This window comes from Engystomops pustulosus, chromosome 4 (assembly GCF_040894005.1).
Source record: "Engystomops pustulosus chromosome 4, aEngPut4.maternal, whole genome shotgun sequence".
Lineage (NCBI taxonomy): Eukaryota > Metazoa > Chordata > Amphibia > Anura > Leptodactylidae > Engystomops > Engystomops pustulosus.
The window spans coordinates 106,444,769-106,464,352 of record NC_092414.1 but is presented as its reverse complement, the minus strand read 5'-3'; the positions used below and the strand labels follow the sequence as shown (position 1 = coordinate 106,464,352).

Genomic DNA, 19,584 nt, shown 5'->3' with positions numbered 1-19,584 from the left:
GTGGACACTATAGCAAGGGGGCTGAGCTTCTTGTTCAGGTCCACTCCTCCCTTTCCCTTGTCCAGGAGGCTTTGGAGACAGAGGAAGAAACCCTGTGAGAAAAAGGAGTCCTGGTATCAGAAAGAAGTTCCCTATGTGACAAGGTCCCAGGTTCCCCCCAGGGATTTGTCATTAGTAATCATGGCTTTGTCTCAGGATCCTTTTGAAACCTTAGATTCTATCCCTTTAAAGAATTTCTTCTTAAAGGCAGCGTTTTTACCTAAAGTATTGTCTACTTTCCAATGGTCCCTTGATGTTCTTCTACCTCCTTTCTGCCCTAATCCTTCCTCTGATTCCACAATTTAGAGTCATTACAAAAACAGCGCCTTGGAGAAGATCTGACAGACTTTTTTTATTCTGTTTGCAGGAAGAAATGGGGGTAGAAAAGCATCCTCCCTGTCCATCGGAAGATGGATAAAACAGGCATTTCCTTTAGCCTACAGTTTCTACATCTAGGGCAGAGCTTAGGGATGTGCAGCTGCAACTTCGTCTTCTCCACACGCTTTTTTCCGACACTATAGGTTGGATATGGGCGCTTCTTAGGATTTTTCTTTTGGCCATAGGGTACCATATATATTCGAGTATAAGCCGAGGCCCCTAATTTTACCACCAAAACTGGGGAAACCCGTTGACTCGAGTATAAGCCGAGGGTGGGAAATGCATTGGTCACAGCCTCCCAGTATGTAGCCAGCCAGCAATCTCCCTGTAGTATAAAGTCCCCAGTTTGCCCAGCAAAACGTATTTACTCACTTTCCAGCGGCTCCTGATGCTCGGTACGGCTCTTCTTCTCTTTGTTGTATAGCTGGCAGAGTGCATGGACGTGCAGAGAGACTCTATGGCTTAACCAGTGGAGCCGCTACCTCACCATTGTGTGCACCGGCCGCATGGATGTGCCTCTGCCGGCTGATACAGCGGAGAGAAGAAAGAAGAGGAGACGAGCATCAGGGGCGCTGAAAGGTGTGTATGTATGTTTATTTTTTTATTGACTAGTGAATAAGCCGAGGTGGAGTTTTTCAGCACATTCTTTGTGCTTAAAAACCTCTGCTTATACATGAGTATATATGATATCTTTGATATCGTTTCGGTGGAGCTGTCATGTTAAAATGTCACCAGAAATTTAATGCCAGGGCAATGAAACACAAAACTGGAAATTATAAATCATGACTGATGACTAAAACAAGCAGTGAGAAAGAGAGGTCTGCAAGTAGAGGAGTGAAAGGGTTCCTATTAGGGCATATATTACTTTCAGGAGGCAGGTTTATGATGTTTGGCTGTTAAATCACAAGACTGTATGTTTAGTTTTTTTTAATAGACATGTTCCCGTTTAATGTTCTTTTTTAAAAAATGAAATATAAATAATGTCCTGTTTCAATAATTCCACTATTAGGGCAGAAGTTGTTGGTGATATACTTTCTATTTAATTAACTTGTTGCTCCTTCTTATGTCACAGACAGGTACAGAGAAGGAGACATTGTCTTCGTCAAACATGAGGATAGCAGGTGAGTCGTTTTACTGGTCAAGTAGGAACGATATTATTTGTTTTAGTATGCACTGTAACCTGTATAATGGACTGTATGGGTTCTGTGAGCTCAGTAAATCTCTCCAGAGTCTCTGCCCCTGTCCATGTAAAGCACCAGGACAGTGTACCTCACATTTGCAGTACACAGTTATTGGGTTAGTAGACAGGCGGTGCTGCACAGGGTTTGCCAAATCGGTCCCTGTCCCCAATGGGGCTCATAATCGAATCAACCTGCCAGTAAGTTATGGAGTGTGGGAGGAAACTGGAGAACCTGGAGGGGAAATGCGCGAACACGAAGAGAACATACAATAACACGACTGTGGTGTTTCCTTCTAGCCGTTGGCTTCTACGTTGTACTATTCTAATATGTCGCACAGACATAATATATGTGACGCAAAATAAGATTATTATTTTTGGCTCATACCGATAATAAACGAGGCTGAAGTTCTGGATTGTTGTTTGGTGCGTCAGAATCGGATCGTAAGCCAACGTGGATTACACACAAGAATATATATAATACAAGCTGTAGATCCCAGCGCTACAATGCGATGGTGCAGATTCCTTTACCACACACACTGTCAGCTTTATATATTAGATTATTATTATTTTACAAACATATCCTTTCAGTTTGGCACCTGTTGTTATGTTTGAGTTTGTTGATCTCTTCCTTTAATTAACCTCTTCCGTCATTATACTAACTTTTCACATCCTAATTTGCAAGGCAAATATGTATGAAAAAAAAAAGTGGTGAATTCCTCTACTCTGAACTAATTTTTTATCCTTATGCCTCGTGACTGTGGGTGCTGAGCTCCCTGCATGTCAGTCAGGACCCAGGTTTGTCCTCAGCATTGGCATATTATAACTGGGGTAAATGGAATCTTGCAATTACAGGGTCTGACAAGCTAAATGTGAAATTTATGGAAAGAAAATGTATTACTAAAATAGATATTTTAGAAATGCTTCCATCAAACTTCCATAGATTAATTTGTATCATTACTCCTGGTTTCAGGTGTAAAATATATGATTTACAGGGAACCTGTCTCCGCATTTGCTCATATACAGCCAGTGACCGCTTCCTATAGAGCCCTATTCACTGACAGACACCCTTCTTTTAGCCCTTTCCTATATTACCTGGCAGAGGGGGGCGTGTCCTGCTCATCCGGACCCTCCCATCGAATCCTCCCCATGCCTTACGCTTCCATACTGGTCACAGTTGATGTCATGTAACCAGAGTGACATCATCTCAGGTCCTTTAGCCTCTTATTAATAGCAAACTGTATATATCTGCATATATCTAACCACATGAGGTCACAGCTGCCTCCATGGACTGCTGTGATTTCATGTAATCACATACATGGTGTACAGTTTGCTATTCTTAGAAGGCTAATGGACCTGCGATGATGTCAATGGCACTGTGTAAAAAAAAAATTGACACATTTCCCATCTGTACATAGAGCTTTATATGTCTGTAGTTGATTATTAGCAGGAGGTCCCTAAGTACAAGGAGGCAGAGCAGGGATTTGAAGAGATACAGAGCTGTCTGTGACAATAATGGGGTGTGGTTCACTGAATGAGTCACAAGCTAATTTGCATATCCCAAACATCTGTAATTAACCCCTTCACGCTCCGCGGCGGATATATCCGCCACGGAGCGCAGTGACTTAGCGCTCAGTGGCGGATATATCCGCCACGGCGCTTATGCCGGCTCGGCTCTGGATCAGAGCCGAACCGGCATCGGGAAACACGGGGTGCCGGCTGTAACTAATAGCCGGCACCCCAGTGTAACACCCGCGATCGGAGTTGTCTCCGATTGCGGGTGCTTAACCCTTTAGATGCCGCGGTCAGCGCGACCGCGGCATCTAACAAGTATCTGGGGTGTCTTTCCCCCACGATCGGCCCCCCCGAACCGTTTTCGGGGGGCGCCGATCGTTGCTATAGTAACTCTGGGGTCCGATCTGGACCCCAGAGTTACTAGCAAGAATTGCCAGTAAGATGGCGTCTGTGACGTCATCTTACTGGCAAAGTGCCAGCCTATGCAAGTGCATAGGCTGACACTGATAATACTCTGCAATACATGAGTATTGCAGAATATTATCATGAACAAGCAATCAGATGATTGCTTGTTCATATCCCATGGTATAAAAGTAAAAAAGTAAAAAAAAAAGTTATTCAATAAAAAAATAAAGTCATAAATCACTAAAAATGCCCCAAACCCCCAAAACATATAAAGAGACATATAACTCAAAAAAAAAGTCTAAATCATAACACAAACCCCACATATATAGTATCACCGCGTCCGTAACAACCCGTAGAATAAAAGTAAATCATTATTGAACCCCCACGATAAACGCCGTAAAAAAAAACTGTTATAAACCCTCCAAAAATTATGATTTTTACCTATTCAATCCCACAAAAAATGCTATAAAATGCGACCAAAAAACCATATGTACTCAGACATGATACTGGTGCAAAGTACAACATGTCCCGCAAAAAACAAGCCATCAACCAGCTCCGTAGCCAAAAATGTAACAAAGTTATGCCACTTGGAAGATGGCAATACAAAAATTATAGATTTTTCCCCACATTAGGGTTTTGTTTGACAAATTTAGTAAAACGTAAGAAAATATATTCATGTCTGGTATCCCCGTAATCGTATCGACCCATAGAATAAAGATAACATGATTATTAGTCTATACGGTGAACACCAAAAAAAAAAAAAGTCAAAAATCCAGTACAGAATTGATGCTTTTCTACTCCTGCCCTCAAAAAAAGTTCCTAAATTTTCAACAATAGGTGATACCAACCCCAAAATGGTAACAATGGAAAAAGCATCTCATCCCGCAAAAAAAATGCCATCACATGGCCCCAATAACGAAAAAGCGAAAATTTTATAGCCTTCAAAAGGGGCCAATGAGGAAACTAAAATCCTGGCAGCTGCAGCGCCCTCCTTCCCTTCTGCGCCTTGCTGTGCGCCCATAAAACAAGTCACAGCCACATGTGGGGGGTCTTTGTACTCAGGAGAAATTGCAGAACAAATTGTATGGAGAGTTTTCTCTTTTTATATTTTGGAAATGTGTAAATTTTAGTGCTAAATGAACGTATAAGGGAACAATATGACCATTCTAAATTTCACCTCCATTTTGATTCAATTACTATGAAGATCTCAAGGGGTTAACAATCTTCGTAAAAGCTGTTTCTGATAGCTTGAGGGGTGCAGATTTGAAAATGGGTAGATTATATAGGGGGTTTTGATGCTAAATATGTAAAATTTCATTCAAAACTGTATTTATCCCCAAAATAGTCAATTCTGAAAATCCGGAAAAGCGATATTCTATTTGTAAGCCGCGTGACATCAAAATAAATTATCCAGACATTTCAGAAATTATGAAAATGTAAAGTAGACAAATGGGAAATGTTATTTAGCAACTTATTTAGGTGGTAAATCTATCTGCCTGAAAACGCAATGATTTAGAATTTCGAAAATGGCAAATTTTTCAAAAAATTTATCATATTTTCTTTTTTTTGTAAATAAACGCAAAACTTATCTGCCAGAATTTACCACTAAAATAAAGTACAACATGTGGGGAAAAAACAATCTCAGAATCGTTTTGATAAGTAACAGTGTTCAAAAGTTATAACCATATAAAGCGAAGCAAGTCAGAATCCAAAAAATCGGGCTGAGCCTTAAGCTGTAAAATGGCTGCGTCCTTAAGGGGTTAAGGTACAGTGCCCCACTGGCAGCTAATTTTAGGCAAAATGGGGAGGACTTGTAACTCTTTATCAGCAGGTATTGCTAGGTGTGGGGGGGGGGTCAAAATCTGGTGACAGGTCCTCTTTTATTTGCGTGTTTATGCAGATTTTGTTTATCTGCAAACTGTGACTTGCACCCCACTTTTTAAAAAAAGCAAGGGGAGGGGTTTTGGCCCTCACTGCACTTTAGGCTGTAAGTGTATGAGCTTCACTAATTCATAAAGAGGTGACACACGGAAATGAAGTGCATCTTCTCTCCAGTGGTGGTGAAGGATGAGGATAATGTTTTTTAACATCTAACATTTTGTTTTTATTGCTTTTAGGTGCAATAAAGTATATTGTGGCCGTATCAGCATTTTTATTGACATTTTACATCATCTCTCAAGTATTTGAAATAAAGATGGATTCTAATCTGGGTAAATTCTGGAGTGAGTAATACTATAAAGTTTAAATATAAAAATAGATGGATATAGAGAGATGGATAGATGGTACATGGCATAGAGTGAGTCCTGTTTATACAAGGGACCCACGATAGATGCCAGCCCAATGTCCGTGCGCCACCTACATCTGTATTTTTATATACCTCTATGCACTTACTCGTTATCATATATGGAAAAGGTCCGCCCGGACCCAAGATGGCCGCCGATACCTCGATAAACCTAGAGCGCAGGCGTATGTAAAGCTGCAATTTGTAACTTAATTGTTACTAATTTGTGTTTTTACTTTTATTCTAGTTCGTTCACAGCCAGACAATGTTCCACATCCAAGTAAGTAAATTTCTAAATCATTTCTCAGCTTCAGTTCCATTTCATTTCACACAGTGTATTAAAAATCTCCTGTTGCCTCCCAATATAAAACATTAGCATTAGCCACTCACTGGGTTTGGAATCCAGAACGGCGTGACTTTGCTATGTGATCTTATGATGGTAGATTGTATGATGTTCGTTTCTGCTGTCCAATGGTCATGAAGTTGTTACTAGGTTCAGTGTGGAAGTGAATCAATCTTGTACATACATTTCCATATTTTTGGATGGCAAAAGTTCTAGTAATGTCATTTGCAATTGTAAACTTTTTTTTACATGCAGCTACAAAGGCACCAAGATACAGATGTGGCATTTCAAAGATTTGTCCAGAGAAGCACTTTGCCTTTAAGATCTCAAGTGGAGCAGCTAATGTTGTTGGGCCCAAGATCTGTGTGGAAGATGCTGTGTAAGGATAACTTGCCTTTCCCTATGGATTTACTGAATGTTACATTTCTAGTCATTACATGTACATTTTTGCCATTTATCTATGTGAACCCATGTTTCCTGGGAAAAAACGCTGATGATAATTTACCACCATCCTACTTTGAATTATTTGTTTCTTTCTAGTTTGATGAGTGGTGTAAAGAACAATGTTGGACGTGGAATTAACACTGCTTTGGTGAATGGTAGGTTGCTTGATCTTCAAGTGGGTTGGCTAAAGCTCTTGTCCTCTTCATGTGACTACTGTACATTAGCCTGCAAGGTGTGTGTAGTGGATAAAGGGGTGTTCCCATTTTGGCAAATAAATATTAATGTTTGTATAATGGAAAGTTAAGCAATTTTAAAATATACTTTCTGTATCATTTCCTCGCGGTTTTCTAGATCTCTGCTTGCTGTCCTTTTTATAGAAAGCTTCATTGTTTACGATACACGGCTCTGATTACTCTCTATGATACTAACAAGCCGTGCACCCATGTGACCATGGTCAGATTTCTGTCCACTGGAAGAAAACATAGAAGCTTTGTATACAAGGACAGCAAGCAGAGATCTAGATAACTGCAAGGAACTGATACAGAAAGTATATTGGAAAATTGCATAACTTTCCATTATACAAACATTAACATTTGGTTGCTGAAATGGGAACACCCCTTAGAGCCAGTGACACAAGAATGAGTGACTCCCTGTGTCTGTTGGGTTTGCTGATCTGGACGTATAACTGCTGTACTGAACTCTACTCAGTTCAGCCTCTCATTGTTCCAGACAGTAAATCCAGCATAGCATGCCTAAAACCTCTTGCCTACGAGCAAGTGCAGATCTCTCGACCCAAACTTCTGATCACAGGATTAAACTCGCCATGCCCTTTCACACCAATGACCGCTGTTGGGGTTGGAAAATCCCTCCGTCGCACAGGGCAATTTTCAATGACTGCTCTTGCTTGTGGACAAGAGGCAGAACTTGCTTTTTGATTTCTCTGTGAGCCTTCACTAATAGGTGTGACATATACTGTAACCCAAATATTGAAGGCTACAGGCCCCTTACTTAACTCACTAATGAGAACAGCAAGATAGAATGGCCCCCCATTGTATGGTCACAACTGTCCAAAATCTGTAGTTTAGAAGGCAGTCAAGACATTCGTTTACAGTTTTCAAATCTTTCTAAATCCGTCAGGGTTAACCCACTAACCCTATTGGTATGGACATAGCGTTTATGTACAGTAACAGGGAAAAGTTGGGCACTTTTTAAAAAGCAGGCAAAGAAACCAAAAACAAATCTTTTGTAACCCATAGCAGCTGAGCTGCTCTCTTTTTACATAGTTTTGTTGGTTACTGTTGGCAAAACATTAGATTTTTTTACTAAAACAGTCATCGGGGAAAACCAAAGATCCTATAGGCAAGAATGTATTTTTCTTTGATTTTTTTTATGGAGACAGAGGGCTTCTTAACTTTTTTAAATTAAAAAAGAAAAAGGATTTTTTTTTTTCTCTTTAAGATCAGAATAATGGAAGCGATAATAGCAATGTACACATGACCTCACACAATGTTTTTAAAGGGGTATGTTTATCCACATGTTACATGTGGTGCCAAGGATAGGTCATTAATCGTATTTCTCCAAATCAATGGGTTATGTGACCCTAAACTCTATCAATCTCGCTAAATTTCTCAATGATAACCTGTATATTTGGCATTGTATACATTGCAATGCTGAAAGCTGTGACTCTAATTATCAGGCATATATCTAAACAGAAATCTTACTTTTTGAATTTTCTTCCCTGTTATGTGCTAATTAACCTATGCAATTAATCAACCACTTTGAGAGACATTAGGTGGAATTTAATATTTGGTTGTTCTGTTATGGTAATGAGGAATTAATGTACTGAACTAGAACTGTTATATAGTGACTAGATTTGTTTTTATTTCACTAGGACGGAAAATATGAAATTAAATGTAACTTTTCTTTTGGTCAGTCAACTTCTTAATGTACACATTTTAACGTTTCGTGAACATTTGCATATGTAAGAATTTTATCATGTCCATTTCTGTTTCACAGGAAGAACTGGAGAATTACTAGAAACAAAGTATCACGACCTGTGGGGTGGAGGTAAGGATTCGATTAAATAAATTGTTTAAAGGGCACCTACCACCACAAATCTACCTATAAAGGTAGATTGGGTGGTAGGTGGATCAATGGGACGTGAGGAGAGCCCTTTTAAGGGCTAATCCTCACGTCCCTGCACTTTTTTGATAACTTTAATTTGATATTTATTCAAATTTACTTATGCGGCTACCGGGGCGTGGAGTAGCCGCATATGAGATTACACGAGGCGGCTACTCCACGCCCCGGTAGCCACTTTACCCCTCCTACTCACCCATCTTCGGCGCGTAGCTGCGCACGTCGTCCGGCGATCCTGCCATCTGCGCATGCGCAGAAGAGCAGGCCCGCGCCTGTTTCGGAGTTGTGACCTCGCAGGCGCGGGCCTGCTCTTCTGCGCATGCGCAGACGGCAGGATCGCCGGACGAGGGCGTGCAGCTACGCGGAGCTGCGCGCCGAAGATGGGTGAGTAGGAGGGGTAAAGTGGCTACCGGGGCATGGAGTAGCCGCCTCGTGTAATCTCATATGCGGCTACTCCACGCCCCAGTAGCCGCATAAGTAAATTTGAATAAATATCAAATTAAAGTTATCAAAAAAGTGCAGGGACGTGAGGATTAGCCCTTAAAAGGGCTCTCCTCACGTCCCATTGATCCACCTACCACCCAATCTACCTTTATAGGTAGATTTGTGGTGGTAGGTGCCCTTTAAAGGTATTCTACCGGCTCCCAATTTGCCAACAAGAAAGAATAGCATGTTGTATTTATGCAAATTACCTTGTAGCTGCACCTTGTTAGGGCCATGTTTGCTGGTGCACAGGTTTCTTTATGGATCTTCTTTTTTCAAGGGATGTCTATTATTATTCAGAGGTGTGGTGATTGGTGTAGACAGAGCCTTACTATTTGTTTGTATTTGCCCTGTATTGATAGGATTCATATAGAGTTTTCTAGAGGAAAGGTGCCTTCCATGTGTGATAAATTTTCCATGATAAAATGTTCTGTTTATTTTAGTAATCGGTCATCTTTAAGAAATGCTTATTGTTCATATTGTTCACCTCTCACCCTCTTTCATGGAAATGCTGGAAAGACGTAGAACGGATTTGTAATACCTACTTTCCTTAACACTTTTATGACCGAGAGTTAACAGAATGCAGTTCTTTTCTGCTCTTTTTTTTTAAATGACTTTCTCTTTGGAACAGCCCCATATCTGAAGTATTTTTCCTTTTTTTCATGACATATGAGACTCTAACTTAAGCTACATTCACACGATGTATTCCCGCTGTACCATAGTACGGCGGGCATACATCGGCGCCTGGGAGAGGAGGATGGAATGAGCACCGCTCACCCTCACCCCTCTCCATAGTGATATATGGCCGCGGCGCTGTATTATGTAAAAAAGATAGGACATGTCCTATCTTTCTCCCGGCTATGGAACGGCACCGTACCGCTCCCGTAGGGCGACGTGAGCCCATTGCAGTGTAGGGGGGGGGGGGCAGTATATACATCCCCATACGTTTGTGTGAATATAGCCTTAATAAGGTGTTGTCAATTACATGATTTTTGTTTATAGAAGAATTAGCAGACAAATAACTAAAGATGTGAAAAAAAACTGTTTAAATCTTTTTGGTAACTTTTCTAGTTTTTTCATAAGTGTTTAAATTTAATAAATCTTTAAACTCCATACATACAGATGGTAATCAATCACCCTTCAACAAGTACAGATGTAGAAGGGCGCATGTACATCTGCGGACTGTCAGCTCTGTCCCCCTGCAGCTCCTTCTCCATTCTGCCTTAAGATAACAGGGTAGAGGGGGCACACTTTGAACGGATTTATCTTTTGGACCGTGTCACCTAGAAATACAGTTTAATTTAAATAGGGAAATCTCCCAATTAATGTCACATCAGGGTTTACTTTCTAGGTGGCACAGAACCGTTTGTTACAGTCGGGAGTGTAGATCTGTATATAAAAATCACATTTTTTACAGAAAATTTTAACCATGGATATCTTTGATTCAGCGCCACCTAGTAACACAAGGTGTTCCTCCATAATATGACACCAGAGAAGAACTAGATCTGCCACAGTTTAGATGATCTATCCATCTGAATTGTGCCCCCTGCCGTGACGTCTATACAAGTGCTATCTGTATGGGTATGTGTAATTAGGATGTATATAGCTGTATGATAATCATGAAGGGGTTAATATAAATATCAAACCATGTCCACAGTGTTACCTTAATAAATACTATCCTAGCACAAAAAAAAACCACATTGCCCACTTTTAATGTTGAATGTTGTTCTTCTACAATTTTTAGATGTAGCCCCTTTCATTGAATTTCTAAAGAAAATTCCAGATGGAACGATAGTTTTTATGGCAACCTATGATGACGGAGCAACAAAGTAAGTGTCAATGCATACACGAAAAGTCTCTGGTTACACAGTAAAATGCCCACAAATCTAAAGATATATACTTTAATTTAGGCCTAGCTTCTGTATGGCAAATGAATGCTATGAGGTTAGAGAGAAGCTACATATCAATGTGTATACATCACTCAGGCAAACATCCATCAGCTTTGACATATACCTCTATAAACTATATATGTGAACATCATGAACAGATTCTTTTGACACTGAAGTTCATATAAAATGCAGCTTTCTATGTAATAACATAGAAAAGAAATGACCCCATATTGTCTTCTCAAACATTGGACAGATGCATATCTACAGTTGTGTTTTAGTTTCTCCTCTTTACTGTTTTTTGAGCACTTTTCCTTAAAGAGAACCCGTCAGGAAAAATAACCCCCCTAAACTAAATATATTTTCATAAACTGCCATTAGAAAGCATTGCCTCTATCCCTTCACTGTCCCTCTACATGCCTGTAAACCTAAGCAATGAGGTCCTAAAGCTGTATGCTAATGACCTGTGAGATGTCCAATGAGTCATTAGCATATTCAAGCTGTCCAGCTTATTCATGAGTGGGAGGCACAGCCACACACCCCAGTGCATGACTGACAGCCTGTATAATGATGTGCTTCCTGCTGCAGCCTATGTGTGTATAGGAGAGATGGAACAGCTCCAGGATGCAGCCATGTTATAGCAGAACATGTCAGGTACTTGTGTAGCTGATGTCTATATCTCTCACATGTGTATAGCAGAACATGTCAGGCACTTGTGTAGCTGATATCTGTGTCTCTCACATGTGTATAGGATAACGGTGCATGTCATGTACTTGTGTAGCTGATGTCTGTGTCTCTCACATGTGTATAGGAGGAGATAGGATGTCAGGTACTTGTGTAGTTGATGTCTGTATCTCTCACATGTGTATAGCAGAACATGTCAGGCACTTGTGTAGCTGATGTCTGTGTCTCACACATATGTATGGGAGGATGCAGCATGTCAGCAGATGCAGCACACACACCAGCAATGCTTTACTATACATTACACACAGACATGAACAGGGGGAGGGGAGGGGTAACAGGGGTGACATCACTGCCTCTGACCATGTGATCAGCCTCATTTACATAATAAAGAATAGATGATTTTGCAATGATTAATGTATGAAATAACTAGATTAAGGCTGGGATGGGATCCTTGTGAGCTGCTCCAAAAGGTAGTAGTGACAGGACAAGTGGGGGGACGACAGGCACGGCAAAAGTTATGGTCTATTTTGCGCTAAGGAGCGCCGTGTCATCTTTATTCGGCAGTGCAGGTACAGTAGAAGGGATATAGTACCAGTTACATCACGTTGGGAAGCAGCTGCCCATTTCTTGCTTTTTAGGCCTTTCTCACTATATATCTGTGGCATTGTTGACGTCTAGATCTTCCACAGGCAGTGTTACCTGTGTTGTGTTCAGTTTTGCCGCTACCATGCTATAACACACCACTGGTGTCAATTGACTGCTGTGTTGTCAGTAACATTAATAAAACACCTTCCTGAAGCACTTCGTACTATTACAGTACACGCCAGGTATGCTTGGTTGAAGAGGGCTCAATGGCTGCATATTGCCAGTTACAAAAAATAGAGCCCAAATGTCCGAACTGCCACGTTTTCACCATTCTGCAATTTAAATAAAAATGTGAATGAAAAGTGATTTTAAAAGTCTTACAGTCCCCAAAAAATTTAATCTTGTCCTGCAAAAATCAGAGCATATACAGATCCGTATACTGTAGTATGAAAAAGTTATTCGCGTCAGAAGAAATTTTTCTTCCGCCAGAAGGTTTTAATTTTTTAAAATTTATTTTAACAAAATAATACCTATATAAATTTGGTACCGATCCGGGGAACAAAGGAGGGGAGGTGTCATTTAGAGCTAAAAGTGAATCCCCCCCCCCCCCCCAGTCCCCGGATAACTCTATTGCTCATAGCTAAATGCTTTTTGTTATGTATAACAATCCACAGAGTAGCCATCAGGATGCAGATGTATTGTAGGTGAGGGCTAAATGCTACGGAAAGGTACTAACATTTCATCATATGAATCACAGTAGTGCGTTCTGGTCCAAACACTACTATATTAGCAGTTCTAGAAATCCAGTCTAGCCATATCATTTTTATGTTTTAAAGGACACCTGTCATCAGGTTTCTGTCACTATTCCTGTCACCTATACCTGTTGGAGCAGCTCACAAGGATTCCATCCCAAACTTTATCTAGTAAATTAATTTCAGTCCAAAATCATCTTTTCTTTTCTGTAAATGAGGCTGGACGAATTGAGAGAGACTGTGATGTCACCAGTTACCCCTCCCCTCTCCTCCCACTGCTCATGTATGTATGTGTGTAATGTATAGTAAAGCATTGCTTGTGTCTGTGCTTTACCTGCTGACATGCTCTCTTCTCCTATACACATGAGAGACACAGACATCAGCTACACAAGCACCTGACATGCTCTGTTCTCCTATACACATGTGAGAGACACAGACATCAGCTACACAAGTACCTGACATCTTCTGCTATACACATGTGAGAGACAGACATCAGCCACACAAGTACCTGACATCCTATCTCCTCCTATATACATGTGAGGGACACAGACATCAGCTACACAAGCACCTGACATGTTCTGCTATAGACATGTGAGAGACACAGACATCAGCTACACTAAATACAGACGCTGCAGGGGTGTGGCCGCCAGCACCAGGAGCCACATCATTATGCATGCTGTCAATCATGTGTATAGGAGTATCTCATACACACACAGGCTGCAGGGGGCGTGGCCGCCAGCACCAGGAGTCGCATCATTATACAGGCTGTCAATCATGTGTATAGGAGTATCTCGTACATACACAGGCTGCAGGGGACATGGCCGCCAGCACCGGGGGTTAATTTGGGTTCCCTTTAAGGCCAATTTTTCTTAAAGCCTCCATCTTTAGAATCTATGTGTAATCTTGTTGCAGTAAATCCTTGTCTATCCTCTCCTCTTTCCTGTAAATTCATCACCATATTCCTAATATATTTTTTACCAAGTTTTCTTGTGTATAAAACTTAGCAGTGTAACATCTATATCGGTAGGGCTGCTCATAGTTGGACAGTATTGTAGCGGTTTTTCCTTCCAGCTGTAGAGGGTGACCTTGTGATCTTATTGATAATCCTTCTTTGGCAGCAAACTGGCGGCCCATACGTTGCCGGCCCAAAAGCACATCAGTTCTAAATGATATCTTCATCTCTGTCCAAGTCTAGTTGATTCTGTAAGACAGATTTAAGTTTTTCGCATTACTTTTTTTAGCATCTTAATTTCTTGTCATTCCTATGTATTGAACCACCAGTATATTTATGGACACTGATCTGAGCAACTTCTTTGATCATTTTACATTACGTGTTCACCCTGGGGCATCTGAATTTTAACATAGGTAAAGGAAAAGCAGCAGAGAGATTTTGGAATAATGTTTCACTTGAAAAGGAGCATATATCTCGTGAAAGAATCAGAAATGCTATGTTATTTTTACCATGAAAGAAAATGTCCTGTTATATTTTAGTCTAGTCTTTGTTGGAACAAATGGTCATTATCCCTATAAAACATGCATTGTAGAAATTCTACAATAAAACAAGATGACATCTAATTTGTACCAAGATTATAAAAATGATGATGCCACTATCTGCACTTATGAGATCTTAAAATTCTGAAACTGTCCATATTATAATCTTATTGTTAACAAATTGCAGATTGAATGATGAAGCACGAAAACTAATTTCTGAACTTGGAAGTACAGTCATCAACTCTCTGAGCTTTAGAGACAACTGGGTTTTTGTTGGTGGTACAGGTATAAAGACAAAGAGTCCCTTTGAGCAGGTAAGAGATAATTGGCAACAATAAAATGCAGTCCCCACCATAGAATGAAATTTGTAATTGAGGAACACAAATATGACAAAATCCAGAGAAGTCCTAGACCAAAACCTGCTGCAGTCTGTAGACGAGCTGTGACTTGGTTCACACAACCCTATTTGGTGTGTATGGTGGGCACATTTCAGACAAAACACTACTTTGTGGACAGACTCTACTTACGTAGGATGTGAGGAGTCCCTGCTGCACTAAAAATGTACATTGGGACGGATGTACAGCAAGACGCATCCTTAGTATATGTTATTGAAGTGCTGAAGGAAACCTAGAAAAAAGTTTATCCAGGAACGGCAAACATACACTCACCGGCCACTTTATTAGGTACACCTGTCCAACTGCTCGTTAACACTTAATTTCTAATCAGCCAATCACATGGCGGCAACTCAGTGCATTTAGGCATGTAGACATGGTCAAGACAATCTCCTGCAGTTCAAACCGAGCATCAGTATGGGGAAGAAAGGTGATTTGAGTGCCTTTGAACGTGGCATGGTTGTTGGAGCCAGAATGGCTGGTCTGAGTATTTCAGAAACTGCTGATCTACTGGGATTTTCAGGCACAACCATCTCTAGGGTTTACAGAGAATGGTCCGAAAAAGAAAAAACATCCAGTGAGCGGCAGTTCTGTGGGCGGAAATGCCTTGTTGATGCCAGAGGTCATAGGAGAATGGGCAGACTGGTTTGAGCTGATAGAAAGGCAACAGTGACTCAAATCGCCACCCGTTACAACCAAGGTAGGCAGAAGAGCATCTCTGAACGTACAGTACATCGAACTTTGAGGCAGATGGGCTACAGCAGCAGAAGACCACACCGGGTGCCTCTCCTTTCAGCTAAGAACAGGAAACGGAGGCTACAATTTGCACAAGCTCATCGAAATTGGACAGTAGAAGATTGGAAAAACGTTGCCTGGTCTGATGAGTCTCGATTTCTGCTGCGACATTTGGATGGTAGGTTCAGAATTTGGCGTCAACAACATGAAAGCATGGATCCATCCTGCCTTGTATCAACGGTTCAGGCTGGTGGTGGTGGTGTCATGGTGTGGGGAATATTTTCTTGGCACTCTTTGGGCCCCTTGGTACCAATTGAGCATCGTTGCAACGCCACAGCCTACCTGAGTATTGTTGCTGTCCATGTCCATCCCTTTATGACCACAATGTACCCAACATCTGATGGCTACTTTCAGCAGGATAATGCACCATGTCATAAAGCTGGAATCATCTCAGACTGGTTTCTTGAACATGACAATGAGTTCACTGTACTCAAATGGCCTCCACAGTCACCACATCTCAATCCAATAGAGCATCTTTGGGATGTGGTGGAACGGGAGATTCGCATCATGGATGTGCAGCCGACAAATCTGCGGCAACTGTGTGATGCCATCATGTCAATATGGACCAAAATCTCAGAGGAATGCTTCCAGCACCTTGTTGAATCTATGCCACGAAGAATTGAGGCAGTTCTGAAGGCAAAAGGGGGTCCAACCCGTTACTAGCATGGTGTACCTAATAAAGTGGCCGGTGAGTGTATATTGCCTTAGTTTGACTGTTCACATATTTCTCATAATATGATAAGTTTATGCTCTGAAATTATCTGGCATTTCAGGGGGAATATAGTTTTAAAAGATGGACACAGGAAGTGCCTGTTTTTTGGCTTTTCCAAACCTGTTTACAAATTGGAAGAGATGTGTTAATCCAGATTAGCTCCTGTAAGTTCTGTAGGAGGGTCTTCCTGCCTAAAGAGCTTTCTTTTACATGCAATGAACTGTTCCACAGCCCCTCCCCTCTGTTCTAAATGACTGCTGTAATTATCCAACCAAAATCTTGATATGGCTCCTACTAGTATTGGGGAGATCTTGTTGAGCAGAGCAGAAAGCTATTCAAGCTGAGACCTGCCCAGAACACCTGTAGGAGCTGCAGACCTGGAATATGACTTCTCTTTTCACAGGCCTGTTGCTACTAATAACATACATATAAAGGTATGACAACATAGAGCTCCACGGCTGCTACCTAACAGTATGACAACAATATCTGAATATTCTTAATATGAGGAAATAAAGGTTATAACAACTCAGTATTCCTCTAGTATCGGGACCATTTATCTGTTACCGACAACAAATGAATGCTACCTATCTGAGAACAAAGCCAGAATTGCACAGAATATGTTTGTTTAACAAAACTATGAAAATTTATTGAAGATGCATATTAATATTTACAAAAACATTCATGGTGAGACAAAGGTTTTTTTGCACAGAAATGATAGCTTGTGCTGGAGGAATAATGCAGAGTATAAAAAGGGACGATGAAAAAGGATTTCTAGACTATGTGGGGTAATTTTAAAGTGCCAGGAGAAAAGTCTGATCAGACACACTGATATCTGACTATACATGGTAATACATGAATGAACATTCGGTTTTGTTGTCATCCACCAGGGAGGTTGTGATTTCACTGTGCCAAGGTAACAACAAAAGCGAATGATCATTCATGTATTACCACGTATAGTCAGATATCAGTGTGTCTGATCAGACTTTTTTCCTGGCACTTTAAAATTACCCCACGTGGTCTAGAAATCCTTTTTCATCGTCCCTTTTTATACTCTGCATTATTCCTCCAGCACAAGCTATCATTTCTGTGCAAAAAACCTTTGTCTCACCATGAATGTTTTTGTAAATTTTAATATGTATCTTCAATAAATTTTCATAGTTTTGTTAAACATATTCTGTGCAATTCTGGCTTTGTTCTCAGGTAGTACCTAACAGTATGGTAGAAATCATATTGCCTTTAAAGTATGAGGGCATTTTTGTAATAAGGGAACCCTGTCAGTATTTCATGACTGAGTATACAATTTTACTTTTAATTTTATATTTTTCTGTTATCTATATCATATGTTACATTCTGTACAATTTATTTCTTGTCTCCAGCACATAAAGAACAATAAAGATACAAACAAATATGAAGGATGGCCTGAAGTGGTGGAAATGGAAGGATGCATTCCTCAGAAGCTGAATGAGTGAATAGATGTAGCAACGACTCTGCAATGCACTTGGATAGGAATGCCTTTTACCACAGCCAACAAAGTAAAATATACTGAACAATGTCATCCATCATTGTTGACGTGAGCATGACCCTACGTGAAATTTATTTATTGCTTCTACAAATGGGTATTTTTGCAAAAAAAGAGCAGATTGACAGCACATATAATTAATATTGGGGAACCCTTGTTGGGGTAACACTCACTGGAATAAGATGTGGAAAAGCTGCACAGTTGTGATGTTATCTTCTCATTTTCTTCAAGAGAATAGCTTTTTTTTCCCCCATTGTACTTTCTTTTCTCCACCAAAGATTTTTATGAAGGAATTGTTTTGGCTTTACATCCATGGACAGTTTTTTAAATCTGGGAAACCGTTTTGCACCATTGTCGTCACATACAGTCTGCATTGTCTCTTTTCTATTAGAATTTTAAGAAATGTTTGTATGTTCTTTTTTCATGTCTATGTTGGACCAGTTTACTAATGAGATTTCTAGTAAACCATGTTTTTGGTAATTTCAGGACTATTTTCCAGTACACTGATAGCAATCCGTACCTACTGTGCAATGTGAAAGCATTGATATTGGAGCTTTACTTTGGTATAATTTAAGAGTGACTATGTATGTACAGAACTTGATGCTCACTCCTTTCTCAACATTGTACTGAATGTCATAATAGTTTTACGTTGGACTGAACTTCTAGGACTATTAAACGTCATCCTATGTGTTAGTGACAAGTTTTCATGTTGACATGCCTCTCTAAGAAAAGTTTCATATTTTTAGAATAAAGAAACAAAAACATTCCACATTGTACCAATACGTTTTGCGTCGCCTTCATTTCTGACCTGAGGAGGTTAACTACAGCATGAAGTATATGTCATTGTTATTGTCACCATAATCTATAAACTTTTTTAGGTTTCAAAACCAGCAAATTTTCATGAACTTTTTACACCACTATGTTTCCATTCTTGTCTGCTTATGTATACTGCCTCATGTTTGATAACCTTCCCTCTGTAGATATTTATTTACTGACTATGGCAAAAATAGACTAGTTCTGATGCATGAGGCCCAGCGTGTATGGCCCAAAAGAAAAAATGGGCAAGAAGACAATGGAGCATACTGTATTTTTCGGACTATAAGATTCATCTTACTTTAGGATGCACCCAAGATTTAGGCTTCCAAAAAAGGAAAAATATATATTTTACACCGATTTTAAAATATTCCTGTTGGTCGCACTATAGCACATCACACACAGCTCTGCATCATCCATGCAGTTACACATACACAGCGCTGCATCACACATGCAGTTGCACACACACAGCGCTGCATCATACATGCAGTTACACACACACTTCCCCCCTTCCCCACCGTCCCCTATTCCCCTTCTTCTTACCCTGTCCCAGCGCAGCATGTTCCCATTCTCAGGCAGTATGTGGTGATGTCAGAAGCATGTGATCAGTCACATGATTCTGACATCACCGCAGGTCCTGTAGGACACCCGAGAGAGCCGTGTGGAGGCTCTCCTCTCTGGGAGATTGGGTGCAGCTCTATATCAGGGCATCACCCGATCTCCCTTACAGCGGTCAGGAGGGTCTGGATCC

At 40.5% G+C, this 19,584-nt stretch overlaps 1 protein-coding gene across 2 annotated transcripts in view; it reads left to right on the top strand.

Moving 5' to 3' along the window:
* FAM3C (FAM3 metabolism regulating signaling molecule C) overlaps positions 1–19,093 on the top strand; it is a 33,908-nt gene extending 14,815 nt beyond the window's left edge. Inside the window, exons 2-10 of one of the 2 annotated variants that reach the window (XM_072146986.1) lie at positions 1,490–1,538; positions 5,632–5,724; positions 6,043–6,075; positions 6,394–6,517; positions 6,679–6,737; positions 8,599–8,649; positions 10,949–11,033; positions 14,790–14,916; positions 17,878–19,093. In XM_072146986.1, the coding sequence (XP_072003087.1) occupies positions 1,526–1,538; positions 5,632–5,724; positions 6,043–6,075; positions 6,394–6,517; positions 6,679–6,737; positions 8,599–8,649; positions 10,949–11,033; positions 14,790–14,916; positions 17,878–17,970 (678 nt within the window). In that variant the 5' untranslated portion in view covers positions 1,490–1,525 and the 3' untranslated portion in view covers positions 17,971–19,093. Of the gene's footprint in view, positions 1–1,489; positions 1,539–5,631; positions 5,737–6,042; positions 6,076–6,393; positions 6,518–6,678; positions 6,738–8,598; positions 8,650–10,948; positions 11,034–14,789; positions 14,917–17,877 lie in introns of both variants that reach the window. The other variant, XM_072146985.1, reaches the window with a different exon arrangement.
* The last annotated feature ends 491 nt before the right edge of the window (positions 19,094–19,584 follow it).